Raw genomic sequence first — 18,519 nt, 5'->3', positions numbered from 1 at the left:
AAATGGCAGTGACAGCAGGCAGGGGTGCTTGGCCTCTCTGCAGAATGACCCTTGACTTATCCACAGGTCATTTAAAAATCCATAATTTGGGCACCAGAACCTGACCTCGACTTTTAGATCAGATTGATTTATACAGTGGAACTCTGCATTGGAGTGTGGTAGAAGTTCTTTCTTTGGAGGCTTTCAAACAGAGGCTGGATGCCCATCTGTCAGGGGTGCTTTGATTGTGCTTTTCTTGCATGGCAGGGGATTGGACTGGATGGCCCACGTGGTCTCTTCCAACTCTATGATTCTATGTTAGCTATGCTTGGTTTCATTGATTTCAGTGGGCCTACTGTAAGGATTGGTGATCCACTCCAATATATTTTCTAGAAGTCTGACTCCACACTGCCTTATACCCCAGTTCAAAGCAGAAATTGTGGCCCCTTCCACACAGCTGAATAATAACCCACAACATCTGTTTTGAGCTGGAATACCTGAGTCCACACTGCCATATACCCCTGTTCAAAGCAGATAATGTGGGATTTCATTCAGCTGTGTGGAAGGGGCCTGGGTTATCTGAGTCCACACTGCCATGTATCCCAGTTCAAAACAGATATTGTGGGATTGCCTGCCTTGGGATTCTGGGTTATATGGCTGTGTGGAAGGGCCCTGGACTATCTGAGTCCACACTGCCTTATATCCCAGTTCAAACCAGAAAATGTGGCCCCTTCCACACAGCTGAATAAAATCCCATAAGGCAGTGTGAACTCAAGATAACCCAGTTCAAAGCAGATATTGTGGGATTTGCTGCCTTGTTATTCTGGGTTATAGGGCTGTGTGGAAGGGCCCTTTATTTATGATAGCTTTGGCTTCCCTGAGGGCCTTTCCACACAGCCCTATATCCCAGAATATCAAGGCAGAAAATTCCACAATATCTGCTTTGAACTGGGTTATTTGAGTCCACACTCAGATAAAGTGGGATTTTCTGCCTTGATATTCTGGGATATAGGGATTTCTGGAAGGGCCCTGTGTTGCAAGAGTCTCTTCCCTTTGCATGCTGCCAGAGGGGAGGGGAGGGAGTTTGCGGAGGATCCCTAAACCGGGCTGCCAGGCGGGCGCAGAGTCCAGCGCGAGGGGGGGAGTTTGCAGAGAGTCCCTAAATCCTCCCTCCTTGAGGCCCCGCCCAGTCCTCTCAGGAGGGGAAGGAGGAGGGGGAGGGCGAGGGCGGCTCTCATTCGCTTCGCTCCTCTGCTCTTCTCCGGCAGCGCAGCGGCGTCCCCGCATTCATGCAGCCGAGGCGCCGGACGCGGGGCGGCGGGGGCACGCAAGAGAGGCCGGAGCGGAGGGCGTGAGGAGCGGGGCAGCCAGAGCTGAGGCAGGCAGGCAGGCCCGGAGTGGGTGGAAGCGCCGCCTGGACGGACCATGCGGTGGAAGCGGAGCCCCCGGAGGCCCTGGCGGCTTCCCCGGCGCTCGCTGGTGGCCGCCCTTTTCTTCTTCTCGCTCTCTTCGTCCTTCCTCTACTTCGTCTATGTGGCGCCCGGCATCGGTGAGGAGAAAGCGGGGAAGGGAAGGAGGGAGGGAGGGCTATTGGGTCGCCTCAGCAACACTGACTGGCGCAGCCTCCCTTCGAGGGAGAGAAGGAGGAACGCGATGCGGGAGCGAGCCAGCGAACGAAGGAAGGAAGGAAGGCTGAGCGGGAAATGCCTGCGCTTCACCTTCCCTCACGGCCTTCGAAGCGAGGGGGGAGGGGGGCGGAGTGGAAGAGAAGAGGGGGGGGGCTCGCGCCCTCTCTCTCGCGCGCCGCTCTGGATTCTGCGCCTGCGCGTGTTGATTATTTTGGGGAGGGGGAAGAGGGGGGGGGGTTCCCCCTAACGGTCGATTTGAGCGGGAGGGGGGAGGGAGGGATGTCTCTCCTCTCTCTCCCTGGATTTGTGATATCCTCTTCCACACAGAATATCAAGGCAGGTTAACCCACAAGGTCTGCTTTGAACTGGGTTATCTGGGTCCCCTTCGACACAGCCGAATAGAATCCCACATTATCTGCTTTGAAATGAGGGCCCTTCCACACAGCCCTGTAACCCAGAATATCAAGGCAAACAATCCACAGTATCTGTTTCGAACTGGGTTATCTGAGGGGCCTTCCACATAGCCGTATATCCCAGAATATCAAGGCAGAAAATCCCACATTATCTGAGTGTGGACTCTGATAACCCAGTTCAAAGCAGATATTATGGGATTTTCTGCCTTGATATTGTGGGATTTTCTGCCTTGATATTCTGGGATAATAGGGGCTGTGTGGAAGGGCCTTCAGATAACCCAGTTCAAAGCAGTTATTGTGGATTATCTGTCTTGAAATTTTGGGTTATATGGCTGTGTGGAAGAGGCCCTCAGGCCCCTTCCACACAGCTGAATGAAATTCCACATTATTTGCTTTGAACTGGAATATATGGCAGTGTGGACTTTTCTGCTTTGATAATCTCGGTGATATGGCTGTGTGGAAGGGCCCTGGGTCCACACCGTTATATATCCAAGTTCAGAGCAGATAATGTGGGATTTTATTCAGCTGTGTGGAAGGGACCAGGGATATATGGCGGTGTGGACTCAGGGCTCTTCCACACAACCATATCACCCAGAACATCAAGGCAGTAAATCCCACAATATCTGATTTGAGCTGGAATATCTGAGTCCACACTGCCATATATTCCAGTTCAAAGTAGAACATGTGGGGTTTTATTCAGCTGTGTGGAAGCGGCCACAGATAACCCAATTCAAAGCAGATATTGTGTGATTTTCTCCCTTGATATTCTGAGTTATATGGCTGTGTGGAAGGACCCTGGGTCCACACTGCCATATAACCCAGGGCCCTTCCACACAGCTGTATAACTCGAATATCAAGGCAGAAAAGCCCCCAATATCTGCTTTGAACTTGGTTATCTGAGTCCACATTGTCATATATTCCAGTTGAAAGCAGATAATGTGGCATTTTATACAGCTGTGTTTAAGGGGCCATAGAGAGCAGGGCTGGTTTTGGAAAGAAGCAGGCAAGCTTCCCTCCCTCCCTCCCTTTTCTTCCTTCTCCCCTCCCCCTCTCTCTTTCTCCCTCTTTCCCTCCCTCCCTTTTCTTCCCTCTCTGTCCCTCTCTCTCCCTCTCTCTATTCTTCTCTACCTCCTTCCCTTCCTTTCACTATCCCTCTCTCTCTCACTCGCTGGGCCCTTCCACACAGCTATATAACCCAGAACAACAAGGCAGAAAATCCCACAATATCTGCTTTGAACTGGGATATCAGAGTCCACACTGCCATATAACCCAGTTCAAAGCAGATAATGTGGGATTTTATTCAGCTGTGTGGAAGGGGCCTCTCTTTCCCTTCCTCTCTCTCTCTCTGTCTATTCTCTCTCTCCCTCTCCCTCCCTCAGTTGCCGCAGCCTTGGGCGGGCTTAGCACCTCTTTTCTCACACAGACTACACAACACAGCACCCTCCCCCACACAGCCTTTATGGTGGAAAAAAATTGCCACCAAGTCAAAAGGGGACTTGGGATGATGTTTTGCTACCATTCTTTTAATATAATAAATAATAATAATAATAATAATTTTTTCCAGCCTCTTTTCTCACACAGATGTACACAACACAGCTCCCTTTCTCACCAAAACACACACATAGCATTTAGATGGGAAAAAGAATCACCACCAAGCCGAAAGGGGACTTGGGATGTGTTTTGCCACCATGCCTCTAATATAATAATAATTTACTACCACCCTCTTCTCACACAGGCACAACCTATCTCTACCCCACAAAATCACGACTAAGCTGAAGATGAGGTGGTAGTTTGCTATCATGTCTTTGATGATGATGGCGATAATAATTTATTGCCTTCCTCTCCTTGTGTCCTTGTCTTTCTCGACCCACACCCCAGATTATTTATTTGCCAAGGTGCAGACTTCTAGAGAGAGAGAGAGTGAGTTCCCACCGAGGCACTGTCCCTCTTCCTTTTCCCGCCTTCTATGCTCTTCTCAGATCCATTCTAAGAACCTGAGCTGTTCCCCCCCCATTGGCTTCTCCTCCTTACTCCCAGCAAAGAAACAGCAGGCATTTAAATAATTATGTAGTAGTAGTAGTAGTAGTAATTATTACGTAATATGGTGTTTATGTTTGGCATCTCTATGTTGGCATACTTACAGCATTCCTCTTGAGAATGTAATAACTGCATATTTATAAATTTGAGCCCTTGGTAATATAATTTACTTTTCATCCCAATGTAACTTTTATGGGGATAAAAAAACCTCTTCTAAGCATTTCAATTTGAGGTCTTGGTTTGCTGAATTGACTGATTCAGATAAAGCTACTTTTCAGAAAACATAGTCTGACCTTGTGCCTTCAGGTCATGAAAGTGGTGTGACATCAAGATGATTTAAAACTACAATTTCTCTGCTTGTTAGGCAGGCATGTTGGATTTTGCATACATGCCTGTTTCTGTAGAAATAGATGCGATCTCTTCTTCAATCTTCTCATTTCTTTCTACCCCCTTCTTGCATCCCTAAATTTGACTCATTCACTCAAAATGTGCTCTCTAGTTCTGCCTACAGCACAGAGGAGGGAGGAGATTTAGGTTCATACATGACAGGTTGTGATGAATGCATTAAAGTGTTTACATTCCCACAGCCACTGCCTTTTAGTTGTCTCTGCATGCCCTATGGATTGAGTTGTTCTGCTTGGGGCAATCCTTTTAGCCCATACTGGTTGACAAATAAAATATAAAATCTATTCCAAGCAATTCTCAAATAAACATTTAAAAACACCCACCAAAACAGGTGCCTGTAGATTGATTTTGCACTAAAATGTTTCCATGTGGAGCAGAATGTATTCAGTGTTAAAATAATGGACTGTATCAGGTCAGTAATAGGCATTGCTACTTAAGCAGATGAATGTTCTAGTGAAAACAATTGTAGGATAAAAATGGCCTTATTCTGTTCGTATTCCAGTTTTTCTAAATGCTCCAAAGGCCTCATTCTAAGGCAGATCGCCAAGGAGCATGAGGCGTGCAGTAGACTATATTCACAGGGAGGCAATAAGAAACCACCTCTGAGCATTTGTTGCCTTAAAAAACTTGAGTCGAAAGATAACTTGAGGGCACATACTTTACTTTTGTTGATATGAGTCCCATAGGGCGTAGTTACATTGTTCCTTTTTGCTGTTCTGATACAGTAAGGCATATTTTTACTGATCAATAGTTTCTAACTCAAGATAATATGCCTTTTTTATGTTTCTTTTATATTTTGTAGAAATATAGAGGTATACGTTCCACTTAAAATGAATGCAAACTTGTATATGGAATTATTCCATGAAAAGTAATGTTTGATATTGTTACTAAATCCTACAATATTTCAGTACATTGCTTAGAGCAGTGGCTCCCAACTTTTGGTCCTCCAGGTGTTTTGGACTTTAGCTCCCACAATTCCAGACAGCTGGTAAGATGCTGGGATTTCTGGGAGTTGAAGTCCAAAAAACCCTTGAGAACCAAAGGTTGGGAACCTCTGTTTTAGAGCATGAAACCTATCTGCAACATGTAACATTTAACTCCTGTTGGTATGTTGCACAATAAGGCACCAGACCCATAAATAATCTATTAAATCTAGCTGTTTAACTTCAAAGTTTTTCATACTGTATCCTTATAGGTTAATGCCATACAAGATAGCCTAAACTTCAGTTAATATTAATAATTATTGTTTTATTCATTGGCTACTTTTAGCAACCATGTAGCATTACTGCAATTATAAAAACATAATTATGAATTTATTGCTCATTAAGAAGATACAGCAGGACTCCTGCACTTTGTACTTTGCAAGATATTTTAATCAAACCTTGTGGTAAGCAATGCAACTGAACATCCTCGAGGTGTTTGTTTTCCACTGTATAACATGCAACCTTGTAAATGTGTGACTTGTTATTAGCTTGCAACTATGAAGATTTTTAATCTGTTGATCACTGAAGTAACTATAAAATCTTAAAACAGATAAAAATGAAAACAAAAAATAATAAACAGTGCTTAATAATTGACAGATGAAAATCAGAGTGATCCTCCATACAGTTTGTAGGATCTGTTTGTATAGCTGGATTGAACTTCCAGTCAAAAGCTGTGTTTCAGAAGTGGGCAGTCATGACAAACACCAATTTTGCAGTTGATTAATAAGGATGTCCAAAATTAGTGGATCCATGGATATGCAACTATCTCAAAAGTTAATTCCTTTAATGCAGTGGTTCTCAACCTATGAGTCCCCAGGTGTTTTAGCCTGCAACTACCAGAAATCTCAGCCAGTTTACCAGCTGTTAGGATTTCTGGGAGTTGAAGGCCAAAACATCTGGGGACTCAGGTTGAGAATCACTACTTTAATGGATGATAATCCTTTGTATTCAGAGAAAAAAACCACTTTAACTGTGAAGAAAGTCTCATTTCTCTCACAAATGCTTCAGTGTTGAGAGAGATCCATTGTGTACTGTTTTGTTCATTTTACACTGAATCTTGCTTTCCCAAACTGCAGTCAATGGATGCTATAAAGCATACTGTAACAGCAGTATCTTTGGGAACATAAAAAGTAACTTAATTATGCAGGCGGGAACATGTGAGGAAAAAAACAGATAATGGTCCATAAATAAGGAGTTAGAGTTGTTAGAAGCCATGTGGATTACATCTCAGTTTATAACAGATTATCAGATTGCTCATCTCAATTTCACGAGCAGCTGGTAGATTAAAATCTTAGATAGCGTTGCTGTGTGTTGAAGTCATGTCAGATTTATGGTAACCCTAAGACAAGTCGGTCACAGGGTTTTCTTGGCAAAATTTGTTCAGAGGAGGTTTACCATTGCCTTCCTCTGAGTCCAAGAGAGTGTTGCTTTCTCAATAGCACCTGTGGGTTTATGTGGAAGATATTTGAATTCTGGTCTCCAGAGTAAGAGCCCAACACTCAAATCACTGTATTTCTGTGGACACAAACAAAATGTGATGATTTTCACTTAGAAGCTTGCTCTGATAAGTATAGAAAGCTGCAGTATTACAAAGTAAAGCTGAAGAGCCATGTCCCTTCTGTTCATCTTTCTGTTCCAAAGGATGAAATGTTGTAGTTAATGGAATGCAAATATTTTCTCTATCCATGATCTCGGTATATTGTATAACAGATAACGAAAAAATATGAAATGAACACAATAATATGTAAAACCATTTACATAGATTTGCAGTGATAATGTAGTGAAAATGAAAATATATTGAAAAAATACACGTATGACATGTCCTAGCTAAAGTAGTGTTGTGATGCCTCAAAGAGATAAAAGCTATAGTTGTGCCATTGTAAACATTTGGATTCTGAATTGGATAGACAGACTCAGCAGCACAGTTTAGCAGTGTCAGAAGCTCACACCGTATATCACAAAAGATGGTATTACCTCTGGAATAGGAGTTGAGAGGATTTACCTTGATTTGATATTTTATGTGTGTATGTAAAGCAGGGCTGAACAGTTTGTGACTATCAAGTAAATGCTTTCCAAACCCTTGTGTTGTGTTTTGATCTTCTCAGCAACCCTGTTGTTTCTGTAATCTCTCATAGTGAGGAAATAAGGGAGGTTTATGGTAGTTTTGATGGACACATTTTGGCTTTGTGGCCAAAAGCAGCCAAAAAGACCCTTGTCTTTGTTCTATGTTAAAAGGCATTGAATGTTTGCCTATATGTGTAGTGTGATCCGCCCTGAGTCCCCTTTGGGGTGAGAAGGGCGGAATATAAATGCTGTAATAAATAAATAAGGCTGGAATTACACTAAACATGTTATTATTTTGACTTACATACACATTCAACTACAGAAGTGGATTGTTGTGCAATTTCCAGGCTGTACGACCATGTTCCAGAAGCATTCTCTCCTGATGTTTCTCCCACATCTATGGCAGGCATCCGCAGAGGTTGTGAGGTATATTGGAAGGATAAGCAAGGGAGGTCTATATATCTGTAGAAGATCCAGGGTGGGAGAAAAAACTCTTGTCTGTTGGAGACCAGTGTGAATGTTGTAATTAATCACCTTGATTAGCATTAATGGCCTTGCCAGCTTCATGGCCTGGCTTCTTCCTCGTTGGGGGAATCCTTTGTTCGGAGGTGTTAGCTGTCCCTGATTGATTCATGTCTGGAATTCCTCAGATTGTTGTTCTTTATTTACTGTCCTGATTTTAGAGTTTTTTTTAATACTGGTAGCCAGATTTTGTTCACTTTCATGGTTTCTTCCTTTCTGTTGAAATTGTCCACATGCTTGTGGATTTCAGTGGCTTCTGTGTAGTCTGACATAATAGTTGTTAGAGTGGTCCAGCATTTCTGTGTTCTCAAGTAATATACTGTGTTCAGGTTGGTTCATCAAGTGCTTTGCTATGGCTGACTTCTCTGGTTGAGTTAGTCTGTAGTGCCTTTCATGTTCCTTGATTCATGTTTGGGCAATGCTGTGTTTGGTGGTCCCTATGTAGACTTGTCCACAGCTGCATGGTATCCGGTAGACTCCTGCAGAGGTGAGAGGATCCCTCCCACAAGAGGGATTCCGGCCATGAAAGCCTTTGACAATACATCAAATCTACAGAACTTAACATGTTCATAACTTGGGAACTGCCTGTATCTGAAAAGTGGCCTTATGTGCCATTTAAGCAGTGAAATTTCAGTTAAAGAATATCTTCTCCAGAGAGGATTAATACAGGTTCTTCTCAGCTTCTCAAAAGATCTTATTTCCACAGTGCAGATGAATGCTGTGGTTTCTTCAGTCTGTTTTTTTAAATGTTATGTTTCATTCTGTAGTTTTTGTGTGTGTCTGTGTTGTTTTCTATTCTATATTTAGTAATATTTTACTGTTACATCTGTTTTTAGGATGCATTACACTGCTCATTTTATGTTTTTAATGACTTGTAATTAAAGTTTTCCTAAAAACATTTTGCTACAAAACAGACAGGAAAGAATGAAATATATGCTTTCCATGTACCTTTCTATTCACCTGTTGCCAGACTGTGGCACATTGAGTTCTGGATATTTTAGCTTGATTGATATGAGGTAGATAGTCCTGATTCATAGCTGGTGTGTGACCTCTGTAGCTCCCTCCTTTCTCATTGATATACTTTTATATCACGTGTGTTTTATTTCATATTCATAACCTATCTTGATCTATGAAATGAAAGTGAACGCAGCATGCAAAGCAGTTTCTGTTGGTTAATCTTCTCTCTCTCTCTCTCTCTCTCTCTCTCTCTCTCTATATATATATATATATATATATATAAAGAGTGATGGCATCAGGGCAGCGGACAAAACAACAAAACTACAGGCCCCCCAACCTCGAAATTTGACAACACAACCCATCATCCACGGCTCTAGGTTGATACAACAAAAAATAAAAAAATAAGAAAAATAAAGTTTTAATTAGAGGGAGAGGAATAATTGTTTTTATCCAATTGCTGCCAGTTACAAGGCCAAGTTCCGCCCACTTGGTCTCCTAGCAACCTACTCAGCCCAGGGGACAGGCACAGTTAAGCCTCACTTAGGCCTCTTCCACAGATTATCTAATTTGCAATGGATTATATGGCAGTGTAGACTCAAGGCCCTTCCACACAGCTATATAACCCATTTATAATATATTATCTGCTTGGCACTGGATTATCTTGACTCCACACTGCCATATAATCCACTTCAGTGTGCATTTTATACAGCTGTGAAGAAGGGGCCTCATATAATCCAGTTCTAAGCAGATAATATAAGATTATAAATGTACAGTAGAGTCTCACTTATCCAACATAAACAGGCAGGCAGAACGTTGGATAAGTGAATATGTTGGATAACAAGGGATTCAGAAAAAGCCTATTAAATATCAAATTAGGTAATGATTATACAAATTAAGCACCAAACATCATGTTATACAACAAATTGGACAGAAAAAGTAGTTCCATGCGCAATAATGCTATGTATACTGTATTTACAAATTTTGCACCAAAATATCACAATGAATTTAAAACATTGACAACAAAAACATTGACTACTAAAAGGCAGACTGTGTTGGATAATCCAGAACACTGGATAAGCGAATGTTGGATAAGTGAGACTCTACTGTAATATGAAATAATTACTGTGGTAATCTAGTCCAACCCAATTCTGCCATGGAGGACACAATCCAAGCATGCCCAACAGATGGCCACCCAGCCTCTCAATAATAATAATATAATAATAATATCATACAATCATAAGGTTAGGAGACACCCCCAAGGATCATCCAGTTCAACTTCCTTCTACCATACAGGATGACACAAATCAAGCACTCCTGACAGATGGCCATCCAAGATCTGCACAATAATAATACAAATCAAATCATAGAATCAGACAGTTAGGTGAGACCCCTAAAGGCCGTCCAGTCCAACCCAACTTTGCCATTGGACGATACAATCCAAGCACTCCCAACAGATGGCCAGCCAGCCTCTCAATAATAATAATAATAATAATATCATATAATCCTAAGGTTAGCAGATACCCCTAAGGATCATCCAGTTCAACTTCCTTATATCATGCAGGAGGACACAATCCAATCACTCCTCACACATGGCCATCCAATATCTGCACAATAATAATACACATCGAATCATAGCATCAGACAGTTAGGAGACACCCCTAAAGGCCATCCAGTCCAACCCAATTCTGCCATGCAGGACACAAGCCAAGTACTCCCAACAGATGGCCACCCATCCTCTCAATACTAATACTAATAATAATATCATCATACAATCCTAAGGTTTGGAGTGACCCCTGAGGATCATCCAGATCAACTTCCTTCTACCATGCAGGAGGACACAATCCAAGCACTCCTAACAGATGGCCATCCAGCCTCTACATAATAATGATGATGAAGAAGATGATAATAATAATAGAAGCATAGAATCCAAGAGTTTGGAGAGACCCCTAAAGGCCATCCAGCTCAACCCTTTCTACTATGCAGCAGGACACAATCCAAGCATTCACAACACATGGACAGCGTATAAATACTATACAATACTACACAGGGACATACACCCCCTCTACCCTCACCACTTTCACAGTACACAAACAACCAAATGCAATACTAAACATAAAGACAACCATACAACAGACATTCAATACCACCGCTATCTCAACAATTTCTCACCAACACCACCAGACAACGCCACTGCAACGCGTGGCCGGGCACAGCTAGTGCTGTATATACGTGTTTGGGCACAAATTATTTTCCTAGTTTGTTATCAGGCATTGTATTTGTATTTGAAATAAGTATGAGAGATGGAATATGTGAACTCTGTATTCTATCACTTGCCCCATCACCCTCTGCATATAGAGAAGGGCAGTTGAAAATAAAAGCCTCCATTATCTATGGCTAGAGTTTTTCCATTGATCCCTGTCCCATTTTGTAAGTATTAAGCCAGGTTCGAAGATATATTACATATATGGATCCCATGATGATTGTTTATTTGATTTCAGAACTTTTTATTACTTTGTTTTGACCACCCTGAGAAGTATCACTGTGGGAGTAGATATGTAGTCATTTACCATCTTTCTTTTATAATAATTATAAAACTTTATTTGTATACTACCCTATTTCCCCAAGGGGACTCAGGGCAGTTTCCAACATATAAGGCAAAACATTTAATTACCTCAAAGGAAAACTGCAATATTCGTATGTGGCAATTGTATAACTGGGTTGTTGTATGTATTCTGGGCTGTATGGCCATGTTCCAGAAGTATTCTCTCCTGACTTTTTGCCCACATCTATGGCAGGCATCCTCAGAGGTTGTGAAGCCTTCGACAACAAATTGCATAACTATTTACCTGGACATAACTTGCATTAATTATCTCCAGGACTTACTTTTGAGTAAGCACATATAGAATGACACTGTTAAATATATATGTTAAATAGATTTTCCACTCCATTTTGGAGTATTTTCTGCAGCTGTAGAGGTTAAAATAGAAAGTTTTAAAGAAAAAAACAGAGGGAGTAGTCACAGGTTTCCAAGAAAAGTTGAGCAGCCAGCATAACACAAATTGACAACACATATTACTGGTATTCTACAGGTAAGAATAATTTTCCCCAGTCCCTGTATTTTTCTGGATATGAAAGCCAACAACTAATCCATATGCTTATTTTACATGTTTTCTTTAAAATTGCTTTGGTAGCTTAAGCATATTCAGAATATTTGGTAGGATCATAATTTATTGTAAAATTCCAAAACAATACAGTAGAGACAGACAAATGTAGAAGATAAAAGCTATCCATCACATAAAACAAATGACTGCCTAAGTGAAGTGCTATCAAATGAGTTTTTTCCATCTTAAACTGTCAGGTAGAGAATCTCACAGTTTTGGGTGCAACGATTCAGAAGGCCTCTTGTTCTTTGAAAGTATTGTTAATCTTGTCCCTCCACTGAAGTTGGTATGTGAGATGGATATCTCCAGCAGATTTGATATACAGGTGATCTTGGAAATGTCAGATGTTCTAGCTTAACATATTTCATAATATGAGGGAATTCTACATCTCTTTCTCCTGTATTTTTCATGCTGTTTTTATTTTCTGACAAGCAAGCTAATGTGACAATTCACCTCTAAACAGCTGGCTTTTCTCTGGAGTCTAGCAGTCTTTTAGGGTGTATATAGAATGTTTCAAATGATTCAGCCCTTTGAATGGTCTAGTCTGAAATTCATTATGAGATCTAAATGACTTTGATCCCCACTATAAAGGCTAATGTACATTTAAAAATACAGTAGAGATATATGTACTTGCAAAATGCAACAATAAACACAGTTGCAAACATGTCCTAATGTTGCATTTATGCAAATTGCACTTGTAGTTCACTAGAGATTCCAGTATACATCACTGTGGCTATAAATGCTGAAATGATTTATAAATTTGACATCTGTTGCAGTTATGCAGGCTTCTCCTTCACACAAAATTTCTGGACTGCTTTTCATTCCCATGATGAGAGTATGGCATTAAGTAAAAAATTCTTAAGCAGGGTTTCTACTTTTGGGTAAAAGTAAGATTAAAACAGGTATGTGAGACCATTGGGCCAGGCTTTACCGTACTTTATGATGTGTGTATAGAGATATGGAGGATTCTGGAAAACATTGATTGTATTTTTGGTAAATGTATAGACTATGGAGAAGAAGATGACTATTTTATCACTATTTTAAGATAGCTTAAAAGGAAGAGGTAATATGAAGATTATCCACTAGGCTCTATCTTTTAGGGAAACCTTTCATCCTACTTGGTGTGTTCTGACTGTAGATTGAAGTTATATTTTCAGTGGTAAGCTGAAATGAGTTACAATAGTGATTTCAAAATCACAGAAATACAGCTGTCTAATTTTTATGGCTACTTCATGTAGGTTGCAAAATTCAAAACCCATAATACAGACAGCTCAATTATCTTTAATATTAAATATAGTTGCTTTTAGAGTAAAACTTATGATCCTTAATCATGTTAAGGATGGCTTGGTTTTCTCCATCCTAGGGTATCCCACCACAATGTCTTTTCATAGTATTTTAGAATGCCATTCTCCTTTAAATGTCTCTCATTCCAAAAGCATTCTTTGAAATTTCAAGTATAGTATATGCAGAAACATTTGATTGGCCATATTTGATTAAGAGGAAATAATATTTCAAAGTTGCTCAGTTTTCTGTTCCTATGCTTCAAATGTGTGAGAGTGGTCTTGCCCGTATATTATTGCTGACATGATCTACCTTGTTCAGCTGTTGAATAATGCAAATCATAGTGCTATCCTTAAACATAATATTAGTTTATTCTGTAACTCCTCATTTTAATGGGTTTATAACACAACAGAGCAATGATAACAAGCAATTCTGATCAGCTTTTCCTTCCAAACTAATCTCTAAACAAAAGGAGTAGTTCACTGACATTCATGAAACAATAGAAGTAGCTTGTTTGGTGTGAGGCCAAGCTTTTATAGAAAATCATTTAATCTTGTAGCTTGCTTTCATTACAGTAACATTTAACAAGCAATATACTATAAAGGCATCCCTTTCTAAATATGAGCCTGTGTTAATGCGATTGGAACATTTTGTGCATGACAAGCACAGTTGTACTTTTAATAAAAAAGAAGTTGGCGAGCTCTTTAAAAAAATCAATGGGTGCTATTTGCTTGTCTTGTATGTTTCAGAGAGGTCTCTCTTTCACTTATCCTGTTTTTTCTTGAGATCCTTGTTAAAATATCTACATGCTTTTGAACTGGTTAACATTTCATTCAGTTAAATTAAAGAAATCCAAAGTTTGCTTTTTCACGTTTTTCTCTGTATGACTTACGGTAAATATTCTCTCCCACTATTTACTGTTACCTCATAATGATAGTTCCTTATGGTTACTTTAATTGTGGTCTTAATAGGCCCTTTCACACTACTGCCATAATAGCATTTAAAGTGGAATAATAGCACTATAATTCTGTTGTGTGAAGGGATGCTCTTAAGATTTTAAGAAATTTTAGTAATTCATTTATTTTCTTGGGGGAGAAATTCCCACAGCTTTCTGTCCAACATTTTGTCTGGTGTAGTGAGAAGGCAAGAATAATGTACTGTGCTAGGTGGAATTGTGTAAATGTTGGATTTGGTATGATTAACAGTTTTATCCTGATTCAGGATTCCAGTTGAATTTCAAGGAACTGGGACCTACATTTTGTACATGGCAAAATGCTATATGATTATACAATCACAGTGAAGTAGTTCATGATCTGTTACATTGGTATGTGGTAGACTAAATAGCCTTAGAACATGCAAAATAAATTCATGTCATATTACTGAAAGACAAAATAATTTTTTCATCTTTACACACATAAGACACCAGTGCTATGATATTTCCCTCATGTTAATGCTACATTGTGTGCATGTGCCTCCATTTTGCCTGTCGAGTTATGGCAGCCCCATCCATCTCATAGGATTTTCTTAGGCAAGGAATACTCAGAGGTGGTTTTCTTATTTCTTCTAAGGCCCCTTCTACACTGCCATATAAAATCCAGATTATCTGCTTTGAACTGGATATATGGCAGTGTAGACACAGATAATCCAGTACAAAGTAGATAGATAATGTGGATTATCTGATTTGATAATCTGGATTATATGGCAATGTAGAATGGGCCCAAGATGTCCAGTAGCACTATTCACTGACAATCTCCCATCTGAATACTAACCAAAGATGACCCTGCTTAACTTAAAAGATCAGAAGGGATCTGGTACATTTAAGGCACTGAGTAAAGTTACTGGTAGTTTACTTTGAAATATGAAGTATGATTACAAAAAGATTTCATTGCAATATTAGCAGTGCTAATGGGTAAAGCAGGAAGGAGTTCAACAGAAGAATAAAGGCAATTGAAGCATTGAAAGGAGTATATTACCCTGAGGAGAACACATACTTGTTTAGATATGATTGATAAATATTATATCAACAAGTTTGTGTATAAAAGTGATTCCCAAAATCCACACAACAGAGACAACTTTGTAAATGAAACATGTGGTATATCATGTAGATACTAAGTGGTATTTTTTCTTGTAAATATTTGGAAATAATTGTGTTAATTTAAACTGATTGGAATTTCATTAAAGCTTTTGGGATTTACAGGCTAAAACACAAGTGATTATTGTAGGAAGTTGCTTTAAAAAGAAGAAGAGGTACTGTCAAGCCTACCTACCCTCTGGTTCTACATCCACTGATTCAACCATCCACAGCTTGAAAATATTTTTAAAATTCCCCAAAAACAAACCTTGATTTTGCTATTTTAGATAAAGGGCACCATTTTATTATGCCATTATGTCTAATAAGACTTGGGCATCTACACATTTTGCCACCCACAGTAGATCCTGGAACCAAATCCTAGTGGATACCAAGGGCTTACTATAGTTACAGGAAAGTGCATAATTTAGTCAAATGTCTGAAAACAAATAGGTAAAGGTTTCTTTCCCCTGACATTAAGTCCAGTTGTGTCCGATTCTGGGGGTTGATGCTCATCTCCATTTCTAAGCCGAAGAGCCGGTGTTGTCCGTAGACACCTCCAAGGTCATGTGGCCGGCATGACTGCATGGAACGCCGTTACCTTCCCGCTGGAGCGTTACCTATTAATCTACTCACATTTGCAGATTTTCAAACATGTGCTCACTCTGCTTCCCGGATTTGAACCTGGGACCTTTCGGTCTGCATGTTCAGCAGCTCAGTGCTTTAACACACTGAGCCACCAGAGGCTCCAAATAGATGTCCTTAAAAAGTAATATATAGTGTAATCAAATTGTCTCAGCTCTATGTTCCTTACTTCAACTTCGTCTGTTTATCTTGATTATTAGCTTCCACCTACAAAGTAAATTGTAATGCAATCATCAGCTTAAGTAGACTGCCTTAGGCCAACTAATATGTTGTCTGTAGTCCTGACCCTCTCCATAGGTATGAGTGGATACATGGAAGGCTGTGAACAAAACTACGGGTGGCTGCATTCATACACAGCATTCTGCCCTTATAGCCCTTTCACATGTGATATAGGACAGCTGCAAGTGAATGCAAAGACAGCTACACTCACAGGAGTTCTCAGCACAGTTTGTGCGTCATTGAATTAGTTAGGCTACTCCCAAAGGCAAACACTTGTTTGAGCCTTATTTTCCATTGATAAATGAATTTTAAAAATCTATACAGTAAAGACTTTTTTTATTTGGATTTTGCTTTATATTGGATATGCTTATATCAGATATTTCCATGTGACTCTATGGAATTTATGCTATACAGTAACTTACAAAGCTTTCTTTATATTCCAGACATGATTACAGAACTGTTGCTAGATTCAATGAGACAGTTTAACATGGTTTGTGCCATTTTCTGATGTTTTTTCCATATGTTTTAATTAGTATTTGTTTTGTATGTACTTACTCAGTTGTGAATAATTAGGTTTTTACTCACATTGACACTAATGGGTCCATACATATATCCAGGCCATTCAAAATATAGCATTTGCAAGCCTTGCTTCAGTTCCTTGGCTTAGGGACTGATGCAGTGACATTAGATCTTTTGTGGATTTGGGGTTTTGTTTCATTTCGGCTAACATGACTACCCCTGAATAAAGTGCCTAGATTTAAGGAAACTGAAATTGGTCACAGTAGAAGAATTCTATACAAAAAGAAGCGAAGGCTAGGACTTCACACTTTGAGGTTCCTATCTTTTTTCAACAAAGAAAAATGTTCTTCTTTTGGACTGTAATTGGCTGACTTGTATCTATACAGCACCTAAACCTTTCTCCAAATATAACAGTATAATAGCTTCATGAGAAATTCAGTGTTCTTGGCCTAAGAAAGGGGCTTATGGCTTCACAAAGTGCAGACTCCCTGTATCCTAAGATGAGTTACTTTATTGTAGCTGATGTTCCTGCTTCCTCATGGTTGCCAATAAAATAGTGGATCACAATAAAATTTGAAATCTTTGCAGAAGGTTCAATTCTGAACTTCATTATGATAGTGCATTTTCCATTTCCCCTTTTTAGATTCTTTACCCTCTTAATATTTTGAACAGCTAAAGTAGTAATTTTCTCTATTGTACAGAATAAATATTGCATAAAATTACTATAAATATCTGACTTTTTATTGTGTGCCTTTGAGACATTTGTAATTTATGACAATCTGAAAATGAACCCATCATAGCATTTTCTTCACAAGAAACTGGTAAATATCACCTCTGATTATTCCTGGCAAACATCACCTCTGATTATTCTTTGTATACGAAAACCCTATAAAACACATGGGGTGTCTATTAATCAACAGGTAATGTGAAGATAACACACACAATTAACCAAGCCAAAAATAATGTAGACCCTTGAAAATATGTGCAGTAAGGTTTTGTGGAAATAATTAGGGCTGAGAACATTTTCTTGATTTATCTTCCCCCCTTAAAGCAAGGTGGAAACAGGATGTAGAAATATGGCATGCACTGCAACTGTATTTAGAGCACTGCAATTCATTTTTGTCAAAGTTTTTTGTCTCAAAGGAACATAAAATTAGGCTGCTGAATGAATACTTACCCTGTCAGATGTCTCTTAATCCTAAATATATTCTAAAGACAATAGTGTTAAATTATCTTACAGTACAATGCACCTAGGTAGTGTAGTTAGACAGTATGTCAGTAAACAAATCCTCAAAAGCAGTCATATGTGTACTATTGATTTTTTATGTCTGTGTTAATCTGATTAAAGTCCACCTTTGTTTCTCGCCTTGATAATGATAAATGTAGTTTAAACTACCTCTCAGTAACTGTCTGCCAGGAACTTTAGTGCTAAGAGAGAAATAGTAAGACTAGGTTATGTGACAGTAACAGGTGATATACCATATTTTATTGATTGTTCAACATATTGATTGTAAAGCCCAATTTTTGAGGTCCAATGTTGGGGAAAAATGTATTTTCAGTTTTAGGAGGTACCCCTTTTATTTCAGCCTCTGTTTTTGTTTTAAAAGATAGTTCTTACTCCAACTTGGTTGTCTCATT

At 39.5% G+C, this 18,519-nt stretch overlaps 1 protein-coding gene across 1 annotated transcript in view; it reads left to right on the top strand.

The window, feature by feature from the left end:
- The first annotated feature begins 1,176 nt into the window (after window positions 1-1,176).
- b4galt5 (beta-1,4-galactosyltransferase 5) overlaps window positions 1,177-18,519 on the top strand; it is an 80,087-nt gene continuing 62,744 nt past the window's right edge. Inside the window, exon 1 of the mRNA XM_003220649.3 lies at window positions 1,177-1,528. Within this exon, the coding sequence (XP_003220697.1) occupies window positions 1,405-1,528 (124 nt within the window). The 5' untranslated portion in view covers window positions 1,177-1,404. The remainder of the gene's footprint in view (window positions 1,529-18,519) is intronic.

The sequence above is a fragment of the Anolis carolinensis genome, chromosome 4 (assembly GCF_035594765.1).
Source record: "Anolis carolinensis isolate JA03-04 chromosome 4, rAnoCar3.1.pri, whole genome shotgun sequence".
Taxonomy (NCBI): Eukaryota; Metazoa; Chordata; class Lepidosauria; order Squamata; family Dactyloidae; genus Anolis; species Anolis carolinensis.
The sequence above is the reverse complement of the archived record's forward strand: the minus strand, read 5'-3'. Positions and strand labels throughout refer to the sequence as shown.